Source organism: Sinohyriopsis cumingii, chromosome 3, assembly GCF_028554795.1.
Source record: "Sinohyriopsis cumingii isolate HCF-2022 chromosome 3, ASM2855479v2, whole genome shotgun sequence".
In the NCBI taxonomy this organism is placed as follows: Eukaryota; Metazoa; Mollusca; class Bivalvia; order Unionida; family Unionidae; genus Sinohyriopsis; species Sinohyriopsis cumingii.
In genome coordinates, this window is record NC_142963.1 from 108027750 (window position 1) to 108048608 (window position 20859).

The window sequence follows — 20859 nt, forward strand, 5'->3', positions numbered from 1 at the left end:
AAAACAGCTGTAGTGGACATCATAAGAGGCAGCATTTTCATTTACATGCAACCAGACATCATAAGAAGAATTTTGGCAATAACCCCATGTCAATATGACCATCCAACTACGAGAAATAGTTTTCAAAATGTCCAGTGTTGGAATAGCACCATTTTTATTTATGGCCAACTAGGTATCATACGAAGTCTTCCTTTGAAAAACCCATTTGATATATCTTTCCATTCAGAAGAAGCAGCAATAACAAGATATCAAACCAATGCCATAGTGTCCACACTGATGTCAGATCGGCACCATTTTTATAAGTCTTTATGGTTAAAATCCCATTCTGACATCACTTTCTGTCAACAAGGAGAAGCAACAACATTATATTCAAGATGGCTTACATGGCAACCAAAATGTATATCCGATTGGAAACAATTTTCATTTAGGACCAACTAGAGAACACGGATTTAAAGTGACACCCCCCTGCTATGACCAACCTTTCAGGAGAAGGAATAAGATTTCCTAAATGTCCATACTGGTAGCTATATTGTATGTTCAAGTGGAACCATTTTCATTTAGAATCAGTTAGACTTTTTATGAAGCCTTCTGGTGACAACCCCATGCACACAAGACTTTACAATCAAAAGGAGTAGCAAAAATAACAAGATCAAAATGGCAGCTATGTTGGTCATATTGGATGACTAATAGGCACTATTTCATTTAGAACCAACCAGACATCGTAAAAAATCTTTTTATAAAAACGTCATGCTGATATAACCATCTATTCAGGAATAGTGACAAGAATTTCAAGATGGCCATTGAGGTTGGATGTTTGAGTGCTACCATTTTTATTTAGAACCAACATCATAAAATGTCCATCATTTAAAACCTCATGGCGTTATGACCATCCATTCAGGAGTAGAAATTACCAAGATTTTCAAGATGATCACTGTGGTGGCCATATTGGATGCTCAAATGCAACTTATTTTCATTTTGGACCATCTTGATATCATAAGAAGTCTTTTAGTGAAAATCCCATGACATGACCATCCACTCAGAAGGAGTAGCAATAACAAAATGTCAAGATCGCTAGACCTTGGGATGAATGTACATATAAAGTTTCAAGGCAATCCTCAAAGTAGTATAGAAGTAGCAGCAATAACAAACTAGTGCTAATGAACAGACAGAGGTCAGACAACATGCATACCCATAAGCTCTTCTGGTCTATGACAAGTAGAGTTAAACAAGGAACTCACCATATGCCTCTGTAAGACATTCCGACTCTTCATATACTTAAGGCAAAATTCACATATGTACAACTTTGGTAACCTGCAGCAAAGAGGAAAATCACAATAAATTATAACTCAAGCACAATTCAGCTTTCATATATGGTATCAAATGTTGATGATGGCATAAGAATACGTTACTGAAATCTAGCATTTCCTAATCATGTGCTCTCAGATTATTTACATTAAAATGAACATTTCTATATCCCATGCACCATTACTACCAAATATTGGGTAACTAATACATAAGTTGTTAATGAAATACATACTTGCTACACACAATGGAAGAAGATATTCAAAATACTGAGAATATGGATGGCTAGAATTTTCAAGTTTAAATAAGAGAACATGAACAAAATGCATTAAAACTGGAAAATCCAAGGGAGAGAACACTACACAGTATAATCATATACCTAAATTGGAATTACCTCCTTTGACGTATAAAATAGACAATTAAGGCCAGTGGGATTTCCTTCATTGGCAAATTGTCAAAAAGATGTTTGTCAATATTGTGATACATCCTACATTTGTTAACACTACAGTACACTATGCCATAAACATGGTCGGACTGAAATCCTCCAAGCTTCCTCCGGACTAAAAGTAGGTTAATCATGTACTACAGGAACATTTTTTAAATCAATATGGCTTCAACATGATTATAGTTTTTTCTGACACACATAATCATTCAAGCAGAGATAGTTGTACTTCAGGAACCTTGACCATTTCATGCTGATAAACAGACATTATATTAATAGAGTTAGAAAAGAAATTAAATTTTAAAATTTGAGGAGGGGGTTGAAGGTTTTATTCCATATTCCAATGTTCTAAAATTTCTTTTGTAGTCCAAGACACAAACCAGTTACAAGATTAACTCCATGGTGAGCATAACATTTATAAACTCTGATAAAGTATGCTTTTATTTTGTTTCTAAATAAAATGAAAATAAAAAGATAAAGTGAAAATTAATAAGTAAATAACACCTGTAAGTGTTTAGAGTACCTGTACATGCTAAGAAATTTGTATGCTTTCTCGACTGCTAGATTAGCCCCCCAAAAAATAGTTTCTGAAAAAAACATTTTTGTTGTGTTGGGTTGTACCATTCACAATGTTTCCCACCTTTTTTAGGTTTTTGTGTAAATTTATGATTCTTTCTGTTTTATGAACATTTCTTTTTAAGGTTTCTCAGATCAAAATAAATTTGTTGATGTTTTTGTGAATCACTTCAAACCATTTAAAAAACAAACTTAACAGTAAGTAGATCTGAAGTTCACAAATCCTGTATGTGTATATAAAAGCTCTAACAAAATTTATACTATAAGAGAGACCCCAAACAACTTATTTTGAACATATTGGACAAAGCAGGCAAGACGAAATAAAAAAGAAAAAAAGATTATATTTATAGCCCTCTTTTTATTCAACTGGAAAAAAAACTAAACAGTTTATCATTGACTTTAATCAAGGGTCTGGACAAACATATGCACAGGCAACAGATGGATGGACACACTTAGACACGAAAGTCATCATAATGTTGAAGTTCCTAAGGTGATAAAAAGCCATGAGGTGGAGATATATTTTTGACAGCTACATGCAGTGTTGCATCTAGGATTTGGTAGGTGTGGGCACTTGCCCCCACTGAATCTGAAAAAAGGGGGCCAACATAATGACAAGGAGGACCTACCATAATAATGTAAAAAAATAACTTTCAAACAGAGCAATAATAGCAAGCATAAAAAGTGTTTTAAGTGTATATATGTTCTGAATATTACAGTATAATATTAATATAATTTTTTTCTGTATATAACAGTATAACACTGAAACCAATATCTTGCTTTATAAGTACATTATTTTCTACACACAATGTCCATTACATTATCAAGCCATGAACTGCAAATCATGTCACTCCTCTGTCCATTCTTATATTTTACAAAACAGTGTCACATATTTACTGTGTGTCACCTGATAAATATCATGCATGTAGTTTTAAGATTTTCACTTCATTTCAAACCCTGAATTGCACGTTTGTGTGCTGAATTCAATGTGTCTATCAGGGGCTGATGTCCTGAAATTAGCAATTCCAAGTATGAAGGAATTTTCTTTGATTTAAACACCAACTGTAAAGCATCTCATTTCATTCGTTTCCAGTCAGGTCGATTTTTTTCTCCCAGTATGAATTAAAATATACTAAAAATATTGATGTTGGAAGAACACCCGAGTTTCAGCACCACCATCTTTAGCATCATCTGATACAAGGATTTGTTTGTTTACTGTTGCTGTACCTATTGACATAAAAATCTGCGCTCTATTATTGTAAATATTACTGATAAAATAATGAAAAAAGTTTTAAAGTTGTAACTGGTTTTGCTATTTAATGCATTGTCCTGCTAAGATAACCTCAGCATCAAATATTGAAAGGCCATTTCCATCAGGTCGTGAAATAGGTCTTTGTCGAATTGACAGAAAAGACAGGATGTTCCTATTGCATCAAACGTGCTCTCCTAGCCTTTCTTAGTAACCAATCAGAACTGAGCATATGACACAGGAAATATGTGACATATTTCACAACTACACAAGGACCACATATCCGATGAATTTGACAACTGGGATTTTTATATTAAAAGACAACATATATCAAAATAGCACATTCTTCACACAAAAATGTGCAAAACTCTTATACTTTGCCCGCATGGAATTTTGTGGGAAATCTTAAAAAGGGGTGGGGGATTTTCATCATTACACGTCCTAGTTGCACCCCTGTACAAGCCTATAGCATGGTTAAGAATTATTTGACAGTTTCATCATAATAACATCCCATTCATAGCATTTACACAGCAGAAACAATGATGACCAGTTTTATTTAAAACAGAAAAACATTAGAAAACAGAGATACAAAATAGATCCTTTGTCAACAAAAATCTTCATGTTAGCAAAAATGCTGGATATTGTAATAAATGCATCTAAATACCTAGCATATTCCTGTGGATAAGGCGAAGAGTACCATGTTGTAATCTCGTACTTCCCAAACTCTATACATGGAGGAGATCTTCCCTGAGATGGCAGGATTAAGGATGTTGAATGCAGTGAGGGTGCAACTGTACAACTGGTGATAGGGGTGGCTGAAGACACCGTCTGGGACGATGATGATAACAATGTAGGACCATTACTGGTAACAGTGTTGTGTGCAGAGCTTGCGACTGATCCACTGGCAGTGACTGCATGCTGTGGACTGGAGTTTCCATCCTTCCGATCCTTGTTGTACTCCTGAAATGCAAGTTCAAACTGTCACCCCAAAAAATGGGTGTTAATAAGAGGCGTTGCAGACAAGATTACAGTAAGCGAAAGCAACATAAAATTGACATAAGAAAAGAAGAAAAGAGAGAAAAAAATTCTATAAGAATCTACACAAATGATTCATGGTACACTACCTGAAAAGAATTTCTAGGAATCAAGTACAAGACCATTTCTACTCATTCTTATTGTTCCTTTTAATGCCAAGTATTGAAACCATCTCTTGCGTTCTTGGGAAACTCCAACATACCAAATCTGGTAAGAAATATTTTTATTATATGTGTAAATGAACATGGCTTTTGTTATTGTTGTTGTTGTTGTTGTTGTAGGGTTTAACGCCATTTTTCAGCACACAATAGGCTAAACATGGCGGCCAGTATTAATGATGGAGGAAGAACCCAGGAAAACCCTGAAAGAACCACCAACCCATGAGAAGCTACTGGCAAGCTATCTCATATACCAACATTAGCTGAATCTGAGACTCAAACCCACGCAGACAGAGGTGAAATGGCAGTGATCCGTAATGGAGAGCACTTTAGACCACTCGGGGGCCCAAATGGCTTTTGACCTCAAACCTTATATCAACACAAGTTCACTCATCATAATTTTCACAGACAATGTCAGATTCTACAAACAATGTTTGGTAAAACTGCCTATATGTGCATTACTTTATTTTAAGCCGAACTAAGTATAAGGAGCAATGTTTTACTGAAAGCCCTATGTCATTGCTGTCCAACCTTTTTGACACTATGGGCCACTGAAAAATGTTTTTCTTGAAGCCAAGGGCCGCAGCAGAAAACTGAAAAGCAATGACTATATAGCTGCTCAAGCTCTAGCGGGCCATTTAGAATCAGCCTGCAGGCCGCATGCGGCCCGCGGGTTGCACAGCACTGCCCTATGTAGCTACCACCATAACTTCAAGACCAGTAATGATTTTTCAAGATGGCCACCGTGGATATCATGCTGGGAGGTCTAACACCAATTTCATTCAAAACCAACTAAAATTGATAGTAAGAATAAGAGTGACAACCCATGTACGTATGACTGTCTGTCTGCTCAGAGTACTGGCAATAACAAGGCTGACATCTCATTTGCATCAGTTTCGTTTAGGAACGCAGTATTTCAGTGACAATGCCATATTGATACAAGTATCCATTCAGAAAAAAATAGCAACAACAATATGCCTACCATGATCGCAAAAGTGGAAATCTAATCATCACCATTTTCATTTACGGCGAATCTGATATCACAAGTCACAAGAGATATCTTAAAGGAAACTCCATGCTGACACAACTATATGTTTAACAGAAGATGCAACAAGAGTTTCATGATGGTCATTATATCATTACGTTGAGGAAGACAAGTGCTGAAAAGATTTTCAAGGTTGCCACTGAGGTGGCCATATTGGGCATATGTGGTATAGAAGTTTCAATTATGACCAACTAGATGGAGTAGCAATAACATACTAGTACTAATGGACAAATGACAGGCCATCACATAGGCTCCTCTGATATCTGACCAGTAATGCAAAAAAAAAAGCAAATGTATTGAAAACTGGCAAAATATAACTACACTACTCCCTTGATAACTTGCACCTGAATAACTTGTGAAGCCACTTATAATATGGGGTTCGGTGTTGATCCTCTTATTTACATTACAAAATACTCTACAGACTGACCCTTTTTACTCAACATGAAGAAAACCACAATCAAAATTGGTAATAAAACCATGATATATCACTTGTTCTATCACAGAAAATAGTGGATAGTACATGGAAATTTGAAGTGGAATCATGAATTTCTCAACTTTTAAAAAGATGTTTATCTTGACATAATCTCTTTATAAACAACATACTCCACTTTAAATAACAATGTCCTATGAAATATTTATCAATAAAAATGTCATTAATGCCTACTGGTGTTAATACTTTAATAAATAAATACCACTTAAAGAGGTTTAGTCAAGTGAAACTCCTTTTTTTTAAAACTCTATCTTTTAATTTGGTTTCAGTGTAATTGTCATAAATGCAATATGCCTTGTTGTACTGAAACATGAAAAATGTCAATATACCATCAGTTTTGATCTCCAACTTAGGGAAATTGTACTGTTATACATTATTAAAAGCAGGCCTGCTTTGCCTTATCAAGTTAATTATGTCTTTTCTATTAACTCATTCAGCCCCAGACCTGTTATCAGTATCACTGCTGCTATGCCCCAGAAGCACTAAGCTGTGTCTAGCTGCTTGTGCCCCAGAAAGTTTTTACCTGTTTGGAAAATTCTGTAAACATCATGCACATGCATTCACTCTTACCTTAATTTCTTTTCTTGCATCCAATAAAAATCCATGAAATTTTCACCAATTATTCCAAAGGAATTTGTCTACACAGTGATGTATTTTTATTCCTATTTGTCCATGTGTTTCACAACTTATTTATACACTATTTACAAAATCATGTGCAACATTTTTAGAAATATCATGTCATCAGCCTTTAATTTCATTGAAATAAACCAGGAAAATTTAATCTCTGATATGGTTTGAAACATTCTGCACATAAATTTACTTGGCATTGTTCACATCCAGTTGTTGGTTCAGATCGAACTTTGTTCAATGAACACATTTTGCAGGTTTTTTTCTTTGGCATGACCACTGGCCAATATTGACCTTGCTGAATAGGGTGTTGAACTTCTACTTCTCTTTTCCTTTTACCTACAAATCCTCAAAGTAGTTGATGTGCAAGATTCATTCTAAACTCCAACTGGGTTCTAGCTCTTTCCCTGTTGTTTTTGGTGATGATAGTATGGTTCCCCGATTCTTTCATCAGCAAATATGAATTTACTACTGAAATGTCAAAAAGGGGAAAAAAAGTGATACTTCCACCATGTCAAGGACTTTCTACCAGTGTTGTAAGTTGCTCGCATTTGATCCGCATGGTCTACTCCATTCATGTACATGTTGCACAGTTGGACTGGAAGTAGACATGGAGTATCCTTGGTGGAACCTTCTTTCTGCTTCTGGCTAACAGATGTGGCCTCATCGTCACCGTTGGTACACAGTACAGTATATTTTTCTTGTCATGCCAAACTGTAACTCTCATGTCTTCTTTCTGTTTAATTATGCTTTGGCCCTGCTCCTTCAGCTTTACTTAGTGTAATCCAGATGGAAGACCCTTTCGATTTGAAATAGGCCTGAAGATGTAAAAAAAAGACTGTCAGTGTAGACATGGTGTCCAAGACGAAACAAAGGTTCCATCAAATCAAGAACAACCCTTTGTCCAAGATTCAATTCTGGATTGTTGTCAGTCCTTCCAGTATAAACCTGAAAGTCTCCAAGATATTCATTATGCGGATCCGATCTAACCCATACTTTGATGCCTCTCTTAAGGAACATGCTGCTTAAAGCCCAGTTGTCCTGAAAATCCAATAATATCTTCATAAATGGACACCTGACGATGTGGGTTGTATTCTCTAGTCCATGTGTTGAAAATAAGCTCCAATATTAGTCGAATGTAGGCCAGTTTGTCATACCCAGGTGTTCTTCGAGGTGGGTTGTTGCTGGTGCCAGACACATGAAAATATTACTGTCGATTTTCGAATCTTGTACGACTAAATTTCAGTTCAATGCAGGAAGGATGAAAAAGTTTGTCCTTATACCAATACATATCTTTGGCTGGTGCTGGAAGGACTCCCATAACAACATGAGTCCGAATCAGAACTTTTGTCTTGTCTGGTGTTGTTGGATACCACGTTTTGTCTGGTGACACCAATATGCATTTTTGGGCATATGCATTGGTTTTGTTTGCAATGTCAGAGTATGGTTCCTTTGGAAATAACAAGTGAAAAAAATCAGTTTCTCTGTTTTTTCCTTGTCCATGTCCTGTATAGGTCCGGGATTTAGTCCACTAAAATCATCGGTTTGGACAGGCCAAAGATGATCGCTTCAATCTGCTAGATCAGCAAGAAATCTATCATCATCGCTATCGGCATCCTCCTCTTCTCACGATTTAATCTCAGAAACTTCTATGTCCCAATCTAAATCTCACAAAATATCCAACTGCCGAACATATATTTCCTCTGCTTGCTCAATACTTTCAAGATCAAAGCCAAGAAACTCCTCATTTTCTCTCTCGTCATCAAAAATCACTCTTATGTCTGCCATCATTTTTGATCTTTCATGAACAGACCATGTGTAGTGAAACTGTTCTCAAACGGTAAACCTTGGCTTCTAATCAATTAAAATTTACACAAATGAAAGTAAAATCAATTCTGACTGGTTTAATAGTTGCTTAGTTCTTGGGAAAAAATACATTAGTAAACAATCAGAGACATTGTATCCAATACACATTCTGGAAACGGGATCGGCCAATGAATGCAGTAAAAAAAAAAAAAACACGACTAGAGGCTGGATCAGCCATTGATTGCAGAAACTGGATCACACCTACAGACAGGATCGGGGCCGAATGAGTTAAACAAAATCAAGTAGGTGGAATAAAACAAACCTGAGCAAAAGTTAGTGGTCACAATTATGAGAGGTCAATTCATTTCAACTGAGCAATCAAAACATTAATAAACAGTAATATATGCATAATATAATTAAAGTACCTCAAATTAACCTACTCACTTACAAATGTAATCAAAGATAACAAGCCAACCAAGCAAAATGAGTATTTCATGAATACAAAGCTTTGTTTCAAAATATGGTTTATTATGCAGAAGTGAATTCGCAAGACTGTAGTGTACTTAAAACACTTGAATTAGCACTCAAAGCTTTTTTCAAGGACGACAAGTTTTACTATTACTTGCAATGAAATCATGGCATCTGTATTTTACAAACAAAACAATAAAAAAGAAAAGATTTTAGACATAAATGATCATTTCACAAAAAGAATGTCCCTAGTTCTTTTAAGAAAAAAAAAATCTTGTTTTGTTGTGAAACAACAAAAATCAGGGACACGAGATGTGTGTGTGATTTAGATTTTGAACATAGCTTTAACAATTTTTCAGTCATATCGCAACAATGTCTGCACTTGGACAGTTTATAGTGATGACTAGCACTGGGGCATCATGCCGCAGACGTGTAGCATGATGTCCCACCAGGTAACATTATCCTGACATCAGGCTGACATATCCTAACACTAACCTCTTAATGCTGAGCGCCAAACGAGGCAGCTGTTAATACCACTTTTGTAAGTCTATGGTATGACTCGGCTGTGGTTTGAACCCGCGACCTCCCGCATCTGAGGCAAATGTTCTATCAACTAGGCCACCAGAGCAGTCTGGGATAAGTTATGCAATATTTTCCCATAAATATGATCATTTTTGAAACCTCTTGGACTATACTGTTAATGCTTTTCAAGTTGGGTATCTTAAATTAAGGATAATTTATGTATTTAAAAAAGTGAAAAATATTCCCAACTATATTATAAAAAAGTATTCAGTCATTATCCCAGCCCTCGGGTTTTCTCGATGTTCTGTGGGGATGGTGTCCCTTTCTTAATTTTTAAGATCCTTGGTAAACTGTGCCCTCACTTATAGCCTGATCTGTATTTTTTGCACCCTACTGTGCAAGAGTTATCAAAGGAGAGGTGTACAAGTAAATCTACTGCAAAGGACTATTTATTGGTTAGTGCATTTGTATGGGAAAATATGAACGAGGTTTTTTTTAATGGAAATACTGCATGACCTTGGAGTGCAGTATAACCATCCGACAAAAAGAGTTCGTATTTTCCCATTCAAATGTAGTAACCTTTTTATTATATGCTAATTTTTTTTTATTCTACCTAATGCTTAATTATATTAACAAAATACACTACACAAAACAAAGTAAACGAATGTATGCCACATTCCAAACTAAATAAACCAGCACATATTCATCATTACACAACAACATTACTGCGCACATAACTCTGCCCAGATAAATTTTAACTCAGTTGTGCACTCGACATAACTTACGAAAGAAAATGGTGTCTCTAGTTAAACTTGAAATCTGGAGTCATATTGTGAATGAATGTGCATTGAAACTACTTTTCCATTTGATATGGAATCAATTTTTTTTTTGGTTCTACGAAATTTCGTGATTATGGACTGGATTTGTATGTGACAATTTCATATGAAATATATGGGATTGAAGAAGCTAGGGAGAAACGTGTTGACATCTGCAAATGTGTTTCTGTTTCTGTCATTGAATGTTTGAAATCATAATGTGGGGAAAATATGAAGTCTTTCAATTGCAATTATCAAAAAGACGCTATGGAATTTAATGCTTATTTCATATTGAGTGCAGTAAGGAGGATGAAATTGCACTTATCATCGAAATTACAGTACAATTTCGAAATGTGTAATCAAGTCTGAAAACCTATGACATGGCTCATGTAATTTGGAATTGCTGAACTAAGAATGTACATTTTGAGGAAATTCAGGATGTAAAACTGTAAGTATATTTTTTTGCCATTCTTATCACCAGCTAAAGAAGACAGTATATGACTTGTCACTTGTATGTTATTTGTAAGGACCCTTTCTTGCGTCAGTTGTATACTGTAGCTAGCCTAAATCCGAAACATTGTAGCAACGCAGAATGTGCCAAAGCAGCTGGTATGTGGCAGTCGACGAAACATCTGTTTCAGTTCATTCAGAAACAAATTTAAACAACCACAACGTAAAGCACCTCTTACACGAGTGTACATGATTTGTTTACAAATCAAAAGTGCTGGTGTCTGCGTCCACTGTTTGTTTTAAAACAGAAAGTAGTTCCTTTATGCACGTGAATGCTATATGTGTATTGGCGCACGGGTTCAGTATCGGGTAATATTGCACGATTCTGACATTGCAAAGTTAACAGGAAAAAAATGAGCATACAATAAATGGATTTCCAGTAAAGAAAACACCATGCAAACTAGATCAAATTAAACACATCATACTATACAAGAAATTAAAAGTGTATGCATGACCATTATTGATGAATCCTACGAAGATGCAACTTGCATCAACTTGCATCTCATGCTGTTTAGATGATAGATTCAAGCATGATTAAACAGCAACAACTAAATATAAACTGATATGTAAAATGGTCAAGCAAGAACTGCATGTTCAAATTAACAACAGACAAAAATCAAGAATTAAAAAATGTACTATGAATGAAAATTATTAATAAAATATAAGCAGCATACCCAAAACCCAAAAATGTTAATAAAATTATGAACAGTAACATACTTATCATTGAACATGAATGTTAAAATGGAGATGGCATCCACATAATGAATGAATGTTAAAATGGAGATGGCATCCACATAATGAATGAATAAAAGTATTTCAGGATTTTATTTTGTTATTCTCCTTGTAAAATTCAGTTGCAACATTAATGTAATGCAAGTATACCTGATTGCCATTTTGAGCTACAAAGTGATTTTTATATTGTCATTCTGAGCTACAGTGTGATATTTAAGCTCAGGAAAAGTTTTCAAAACTAACAGGTTAGCATACTCATGTGCAAGACTGCCCCATCTAAAGCAATCCAAATCTGTGAATTATCAGCAACACTTGCAGACTTGAAAACATACATTTCTGTTCACAAATCAAATTTCAAACATAATGATATGTTTTGGAACATTTTCTCAATAAACAGCATCTTCTATTCCTCATCAGCAATTGATTTTATCAAGTTAAAAAAAACATTCTGGAAGTACATGGAAAATATTTTTCACAACTATTTTGTGGTTTGTTAAGATATGAAATGAGTACAGACATGCCCTTTTTTGAATAAATGCATTCATGTGTTGTCATATTTTGAAAGAATGTATGTTGCTGGTTGATTTTTAGCTTTAATTTCAGTCCTTCATTTGGCTATATCATCCTTAGGACATGCAGCTAAGCACGAGTGAAAGTTGGGGAAAAAATCACAATACTTGAAAGTAGGCCAGGGTCAAGGGGGCTTGACAGACCCCTTGTAGGTCTAGGCAAAGCTTTGGCTAAATGTCACAGAAGCTAAACAAAATGAAGAATTTTGACTATATTTCTGCATGAAAATTGTAATTAAAAAATCAAAAATCATGATTCTTTAATATGGTGCATACATCCACTGAATCATTAATACATAAATTTCTCAACGTAAAGTTTGAAACAAAAATGTGCTTCCTTTATCTCGCTAAAGTTTTTCCATTATTATTCTGTAAATGTAAAAATTCAGGAGCTGAACACAAAATTCTAATGAAAATGCTTTCAGACATTTATAAAATGTTGAGCCAGCAGCAAACACTTGGTAATAAAAAAAATTTGTTCACCCAAACAGAAAATTAACAAAATCAGAATGTTAGGTAGGTGTTAATTTTTAACACTTAACAGAATAGTGACTCTACTTGTCAAATGTTTATTAACAAAATTGCCTAATAAAGTGCAAATGGACGAGAAGACAGATAAATGGACAAAAACATTAAAAATACTGAAAGTGAAGAATTATGAATAGCAAAGGCACATCTGGAGAATGAGTCTAACAGTTCTACCAAATTTCAATGCAATATCTTGAACAACATTGGAGTTACACCCTAAAAACAAACGTAGAATGGATGAATAGACAAGACAGATGGTACCTGTCCTATATGCCCTTCAAACTTTGGGTGGGGGATGATAAAATTCTTGGCACGACTAGCTTAATTCAGTGCAGTCCAAAATCCAAGCACAGAACAGAAAAATATATACATGTTTTAAACTTTAATAAGTACAGACTCAGCTCTGATGTCATAGAATATACCACTTTTAAAGAGTCTGAACTACTCTTTCTTCCATGTGAACAGCTTAGACCCTGATCACATTATGTGACACAAGACTCAGGTCTATGCTGTTCAAAGTTGTGTTCAACACTGGTTAATATGGTACTAAATTCTTGGGTCAAATTACTCCACAAAATTGCTAACACATTTAGTGCCTGTAGCTGAAACATTTAACTTTTAAAAGAAAAACTTGTGCTCCTTACCTCAATTTTCTTAAAACTCAGTGATGCATCCATTAGTCTCAGTACACGCCTAACTCGTGTAAGTAAAGTTGCATACAAAGATCTCATGAAGGCATGTGTGAGATGCCTAGATGCCACTGACAACAATGATGAGTGTATGTGCTTGCATTATCATCCTGATATATCCTCGAGTCTTAATGGAATACCTTGACAAAAACTGTCCACAAGTTTTCTTCATGAACAGTTGCACATTTCTGGAGTTTCTACTGCCAATTACTGGGACAAACATACAACCCCCAAACATGACATGCCTAACACAGGGTCAGGACCATTTGTGTTCTCCAGGGTATCAAAAAGGCCCATTTATCAACATCCCAGCACCAAATATATACCCTCCTCTCTTTACCGAACACTATCCATGTTTCATCAGAGAATAATAACAATTTTCTTCTTTACTACCCTTCTTTTGTAAGGTGAAATTCTAAACATCCATTTACAGTTGACAAAGGTGTCATGTCATTAAAATATTTGTAATGTTCATCATGGCCTTTCAGTGGTCCTGGCATCACATTTGTTAGGTCTCCCACTTTGAGACCAATTTTCTATTCAGCTAGTAGCTTCATGCCTATTTGGTAATTCTGCCATGCAGTAAAACAATTTTTCAACAAAAAATATTTCTACGATTCTCTATCCAATAACCCTCTAAGACATCACTTCTGTTTTGCTATTTGCACAAGTCCTTTCCCTTTATACACCCACTTTCACTGCAAACATGTAAAAATAAAGGAATTTTTTTTTACCCACAGAAACTGTACCTTGCTGAAAGCATCAATAATGGCAGCAATTTTGTAGAAAACGTTTTGACTTTTAGGTGTACAACAACAAAGAAAAGCAAACATGAAAACAAAAATCAGACAAAAGTTAGAGCTCAAAAAAAGCAGCAGTCTATTTTAGATACTAGGACAAAGTATGCCAGACAATTAATTCCCAGATCAGAAAAGATCTCAATTAGTGTGCCATCTGTGAATCTCCATCTGAAAACACTAGAAACTACAAACCTTGTTTAAGACTTCCTGTGCTTTCTCTTGAGCCAGCTTGAAAAGTTCCAGATCATTTTCTGTGACACCAGGGGGCAGTGTGTTTTCAGGAATAAGGTGGTCGGGTAACTCTAAAGAAAACAACAAGGTTTTGTAATTCAAAAGCCTCAAATTACAGACTTTGCAACAGTAATATTTTTAAAACAATTTTATTTGTTTTAAAAATCTACTGGACTCCATTAAAATATACTTATTTTATTGCTTACTTTATCTTATATAAGGATTTTTTTAGACCATTACAGCAGGTTTCTGAAACTAATTATGTAAATCCTTGTGCGTATTTTCAATCATGGAAAATCATTTACTGAATTTCATTCACAAGCTAAAATTGTCTTGGTGATAATAAAAGCCCCAAAGTTTTAATTGTTTGGTATTTCTTAAACAAACTTGCAAGATATAGCAATTAAATTTCATGCAATCAGATTTCTAGTATAAAAAAAAACAGCTGGGTTTTTTGTTGTTGCTGAAAACGTGGTGCACGAATTAAAATAATAAAATATTTCATGCAATACAGGACACAAATGTGAAGTACACTTTCTATAATTCTTCCTCTTATTGCTTTTAATGCAATTTAGAAGGTATATAATTTATATTATTAAAATTCTATTTATTTGTTTTAATTGTCATAAAGTTGTATACCATGACTTGGAATGACATCCAGTTATAACATGCAAATTAAGATCCATTAAACCAAGAAAACATTTTGTCAGCCAAAATAATACAAAAATGGATTTTTCTAGGCTTCTGGAAACTAAGACAAGGATGCATCATTTTGAGATAAAATGGATCAAGTGCAAACAAAACTTAACCAGAGCCCCTCCAAGGGTCTGACATTTTACTGGCCAAAAAAGAATTTCCAAGAATTCAAGCAAGACAATTCCTAATTTAGAACCAACTAGACATTATATGAAGTCTTCTGATGAAAACTCCATGTTGTTACGACTTTGCGTTCAAGAGAAGTAGTAATAACAAGATTTTCAAGATGGCTGCTATGCCAACCATATTGGACATTAGATTAACACCATTTTCACTTAGGTACAATTAGGCACTGTAAGAAGTATTTTAGTGAAAACCCCATGTTGATATGAGCATCCATTCAAGAGCAGTAGCAATAGATTTTCAAGATGGCCACTGTGGAAGTCATATTGGATGTGCAAGCTGCACAATTTTCATTTAGAACTACTAGTTCAACAGCATCACCGTCTTCTGGTGAAAACAAGATTTTTGAGATAGCTCCTGTGGTTGCCATATGTACATCATCAGATCAGCACCTCTTTGATTTAGGTCCAACTAGAAATTTAAGTCTTATAGTGAAAAATTAATGCTGATACGACTATTCATGCATGAAGAGTAACAATAACAATATTTCAAGATCAATGCTGTGGTGGCCATACTGTATGTGTGAACAGCAGAATTTATATTTAGGACTGACTAGACAATGTAGGAAGTCTTAAGTATAAAACCCTATCAAGTCAGGAGAAGCTATATGATTTTCAATATGGCTGCAATAGTGTCCATATTGAACATTATATAGGCATCATTTCAATTTAGAATCAACCAGACATCATGAGACGTCTTCTGGTCAACCCATTGTCAATATGACTTTCTGTTCAGAAAGAGTAGCAATAACAAGATTTCAAAATGGCTGCCATGGTAGCCTTATTCAACATTAGATAGCACCCTTATCATTTAGTGAAAACCCCATGTCAATATGACCATCCATTCAGGAGGGGTAGTGATAACAAGATGTTCAAGCTAGCTGCGGTGATGGCCATATTGGAAGTCTGAGCAGCACCATTTTTATTCAGGACCAACTCAAAATGGGATCAATCTGTGTTTCATAGCAATCCACCTGTTATATTTTATAGTAGTGATAATAAGCTTGTGCCAACTGTTGTATGCACAGACAACAGGTCATCTCATAAGCTATCCTGATCTATGACCAGGAGACTTTAAAATTAAATTGTTTCACTTTGGGAAGTTTGGGTGATAAAAAAATATTTCTTAATGGGATTGAAACCCCTAAAAAAATCCAAGCATTTCTTTGGGCAAAAGGTGACAACTGTGCTTGGGACTGCACTTAACTATCACCCAATTAACTTCAATTATTAAGAATCATCTTTTATTCAATGTCCTGAACCTTCAAAATGCAAAAACAAGAGAGTGTAATAATCATTAATGAGGGTGGGGACTGAGTACAACACTAAATTTAGCATTTGCATGAAAATACAAGCAACAAACTGCAGCACTCTTATCCAAAACATCACAAAGCACATATGCATGCAACGACTGTAAACCATGCATATACAATAAAAGCTAAGAACACAAACCAGCAAAGGAGAAAGATATAAAAACAGTTTTCTATCATTAATGAGTCCCTATTCAGTACTGCATCACATGCTTGTTTCAACAGCTTTATTCAACCTCTTCCCATTATTCATCGGAAAAAATTTGTACGGTGCTTTTCCCTGTTTTAAAACAGCCATAACAACATCTATTCTCTTAATTGTTGTTGTTGTTGTGGGGTTTAACGCCATTTTTCAGCACACGATAGGCTATACATGGCGGCCAGTATTAATGGTGGAGGAAGAACCCAGGAAAACCCCGGGAAGAACCACCGACCCACGAGAAGCTACTGGCAAGCTTTCTCACATACCCACATTAGCCGAATCCTAGACTATTCTCTTAATACAAGTGTCAATGCTTTGAAAATACTTTCCAAAAATACACCAATGAATACAACTTTGGATGCAAAACTCCCCAGAAAAGTATTTGTTCAAGTGTTGTAATTGTTGAACACTCAACAGGAAAGAATACTGGCGATATCCCCAATTTAAATCATGGGTAGCAAGCTGCAAATAAATTCTGGTTGCAACAAGCCACAAATTAAAAAAATAAAAGAATAATCCTTGCACAGCAAAAGTAACAGCTGAATTAAGAACCCGATGAACTTGACACAACACCACATTCTCCAGCATTAAAAAAATTAAAATATTCTTAATATTCTGTCTTAAAAAAGCTATGAGTCTTCAGATTAAAAACCTACAACAACATGACCATCCATTCATGTAGAGTTGTAATAGCAAGATTTTCAAAATGGGAGATGTGGCCATGCTGGATGTCTAAACAGCACCATTTTCACTTAGAAACCAACTAGACAATTATGAATGTTTGTATCTAGTTTATTGCTAATCCTAAAAGAGTTTAGAAACAGTAATGTAACAAACATGCCAAATTAATGGCCAACTGACCAGACCATAAGTTCTCTTGGTCTATGTCTATCAGAACAAATAATAACAATGGATGTGTATGGAATCCCACATCAGTGGCATGGACTCACCTTAGGAGTGGAAATACACGATTTTTAAGGAACAGACAAATTTACAAAGGGTCAAAATCAATCTCAAATTTTGCTATTCAATACAGAACAAATTTACATATACAATTCGTAAACTTTGCCTTTTACTGAATACTATTTTGTTTTATATGGATAGTCACCATTATGAAAATTAAAATACATTTTAAGTACAATTGAAACTTTCTGGTATGGCTCTCTGCAACACAGCCTCTTTTTTAAAGAGTGGCTAAAGTTTGTTTGTGGTTCCAATAAATCCAATCAAATACTAACTGAACCTCCATATGCAAGGCCTGCCAACCCACGTCTAGTTCCATGACCAATTCCTAACGAACCTAATATGAAAACCTGGATCTAGACCAAATAAGATAAAGCTAATAACCAGATTTGGTATAACCTGAGCCAACACCATTCAGGCTGCGAGTCTGACATATAACCATTGAACCACTATGATTTCTGCCCCATTAGTCACCTCTTACGACATGCTGGAGAGCACATTAAGTCTATTCTAATTCTGAGTCCAGAAGGGTGAGGAGAAAACTAGACTGAATATGTCTATGTACACTATGTACATTACATATCATAAATATTATTACTATCCTTGTACTCTGGAAGAAGCACATGGATATTGTAATATAGTATGGTCATGTGTGCAATGTCCTTGACTTCTACTGTACTGTTAAAGCTATAACCTACTTGTATTGCTGTGTTATTAACACAAGATTAACAGATTTTGGGCCCAAATCAAACAATCTTAAAGAAGAAATATATTTGTTGTTGTTTAAGCTTTGAATCTGCATTAAGGTTTAAGACAAAAGTGCATCAAACTAATTTATTTTTAAATGAACTCCATGCATTTTTATTATCTGTTTTTTTAATAATTATCCACTGAATATGTACTCATATATTTCACTATGTATTGCTGCTATGCAAGGAAGTCTATAGGTAACTCAGTCCACTCAGAACTGTTGACTTTCAATGGGTCAATTCTGACAATTTTTAATTAAATAAAATGCCACCTAGCATAAAATTGTATGCAATCAAAAAAATCTTCTGTTATGATTTCCATGTGACTGCAACTTTCTATTGGCTGTTATGTTCTTCTTTGCATTTTTAGCAATACATGTTAAGAGTAGAGCTTTAAAAACAAAAAGAGTTTCCACTGGGGAGAAAATGTGCGTGAACGGGTTTGTTTGCATGATGGTGTTTTGGAGTGAACTTGTGATGTTCATATTCACTGGATATTCACAACAGAAACAGAAAAAAATGCAAAGTGTTCACTTAAAAGTATACCCAGTCTGTTACATCTGCAACTTAGTCTACACTGATTCAAACCATTCTTTAGATAAATGCACTCAATCTTCCAACATGAAGCAAATTTTACAAAATTCAAAGCATAAGCACAAAGAAAAATGCTTCTTCTTTCAATTCTTTTAATTATAGGTATAAATTGGTCCCTAAATGTCTATATTGTTACAATGATGGTAAGAAGAACAATAGTTCGAAGTGGGATTTGCATTCCTTGTCCTATATGTACTATATATATAAAAACATTATTTAAAATTATTAATAATGTTGTACAATTCAAGAAACACTTTAGTTTGTCTTCATGAATATTAGGACAGGCAAGAACCAAAAACTGTGAAAAGATACTGCAATATTCTGAAACATATTGATATTTTTAGGATTCTAAAATTTGTCTTAATCTGTTTGTTCTTAATATATATATATATATATATATATATATATATATATATATATATATATATATATATATATATGATAACATACAGGAAACATGGAGAAAAACATGTACAGGTCAGTAGTAAATATATTAGATATACATCTACAAGAAAATGTATTAATTAAATTCTATCTACCTCCTGCCATAACCAATCTCCACTGAGAAGCACAGTGTTTTCTCCAGTCTGTGCCCTTGCATTTTTCTTTTTTAAACAGTAAAATCTATCTATTCTTTGTGCAAGCTTGTACTGTGTCCCAATTATTAGGCAAGTATGACAAGTCATCAAGATGCTTGATTTTATCACTCAGGCCATGTAGTAATCTTCCCATTGATCAAGATTACACTGTGCTCAGAGAGGGCCCAAAGTGAGCAAAGTCATTAATTAATGAATATCTAACTTCACCCTTTTCATACAAGAGTTAATGAGGTGATGAAAAAGGATGGTCAAGTACAAATGCAAGTACCTTGTACTTAATGATTTAACTGAACAATGTAATCATTGCATCAGGATTCAACATCAATGCCTTTAATCGTTGTTCAGCCAATCAAATATAACGAAGGCACAAAAAAAACTGAATAATCACAAAACTTATATCTTAATAAAACAGCTGGCTTTGATTTTGTTTACAACAGTGAAGCAATACATAAACCCTGTTCATGCACAAGTAAATGAAGGTGGTGACCGAAGCTCCAATACAAATAAAAGTAATATGTACTCAGAAACCATATAATAAGATTCAATTGAAATTAATTACCGTAATAATTGGAACACTGCCTCAGACCCTAATATTTATCAAGAGTTTTGCCAATCAAATATAAAGAATGCACAAAATGGAATATCACACTGCCTATATCCATAATAAAACGGCTGGCTTTAATTTTACAACAATGCAGCACTTCAGAAAAATACTGTTGGAATTATGTGTAGGCACTGTTATTTCAGCTCTAATTATCTGTAGAAATTTTTGTATTAAATAAGTAATATTAACTAAATAAGTATCACTGAGAACTATTAGTATATATTTACTATAGTAATTTAAAGAAATCTGCTGTATATATTCATAGCTGCACCAATGTAAAAAGGAAGTGAGAAGTATATAATGCCATAAAAGGCAGGACCCCCTGCAAATCACAAGGGCCCAATAAACTTGAATCAGAAGCTCATTTTC

The 20859-nt window shown here is 34.6% G+C and overlaps 1 protein-coding gene across 4 annotated transcripts in view; it reads right to left on the bottom strand.

Moving 5' to 3' along the window:
• LOC149803512 (uncharacterized) overlaps positions 1–20859 on the bottom strand; it is a 98486-nt gene that overhangs the window by 32012 nt on the left and 45615 nt on the right. For 2 of the 4 annotated variants that reach the window (XM_089953254.1, XM_089953252.1), the window contains exons 9-11: positions 14553–14662; positions 4231–4526; positions 1239–1311 (exon numbers count right to left, since the gene is read on the bottom strand). In XM_089953254.1, the coding sequence (XP_089809380.1) occupies positions 1239–1311; positions 4231–4526; positions 14553–14662 (479 nt within the window). Of the gene's footprint in view, positions 1–1238; positions 1312–4230; positions 4545–14552; positions 14663–20859 lie in introns of all 4 variants that reach the window. The other 2 variants (XM_089953253.1, XM_089953251.1) reach the window with 1 other exon arrangement.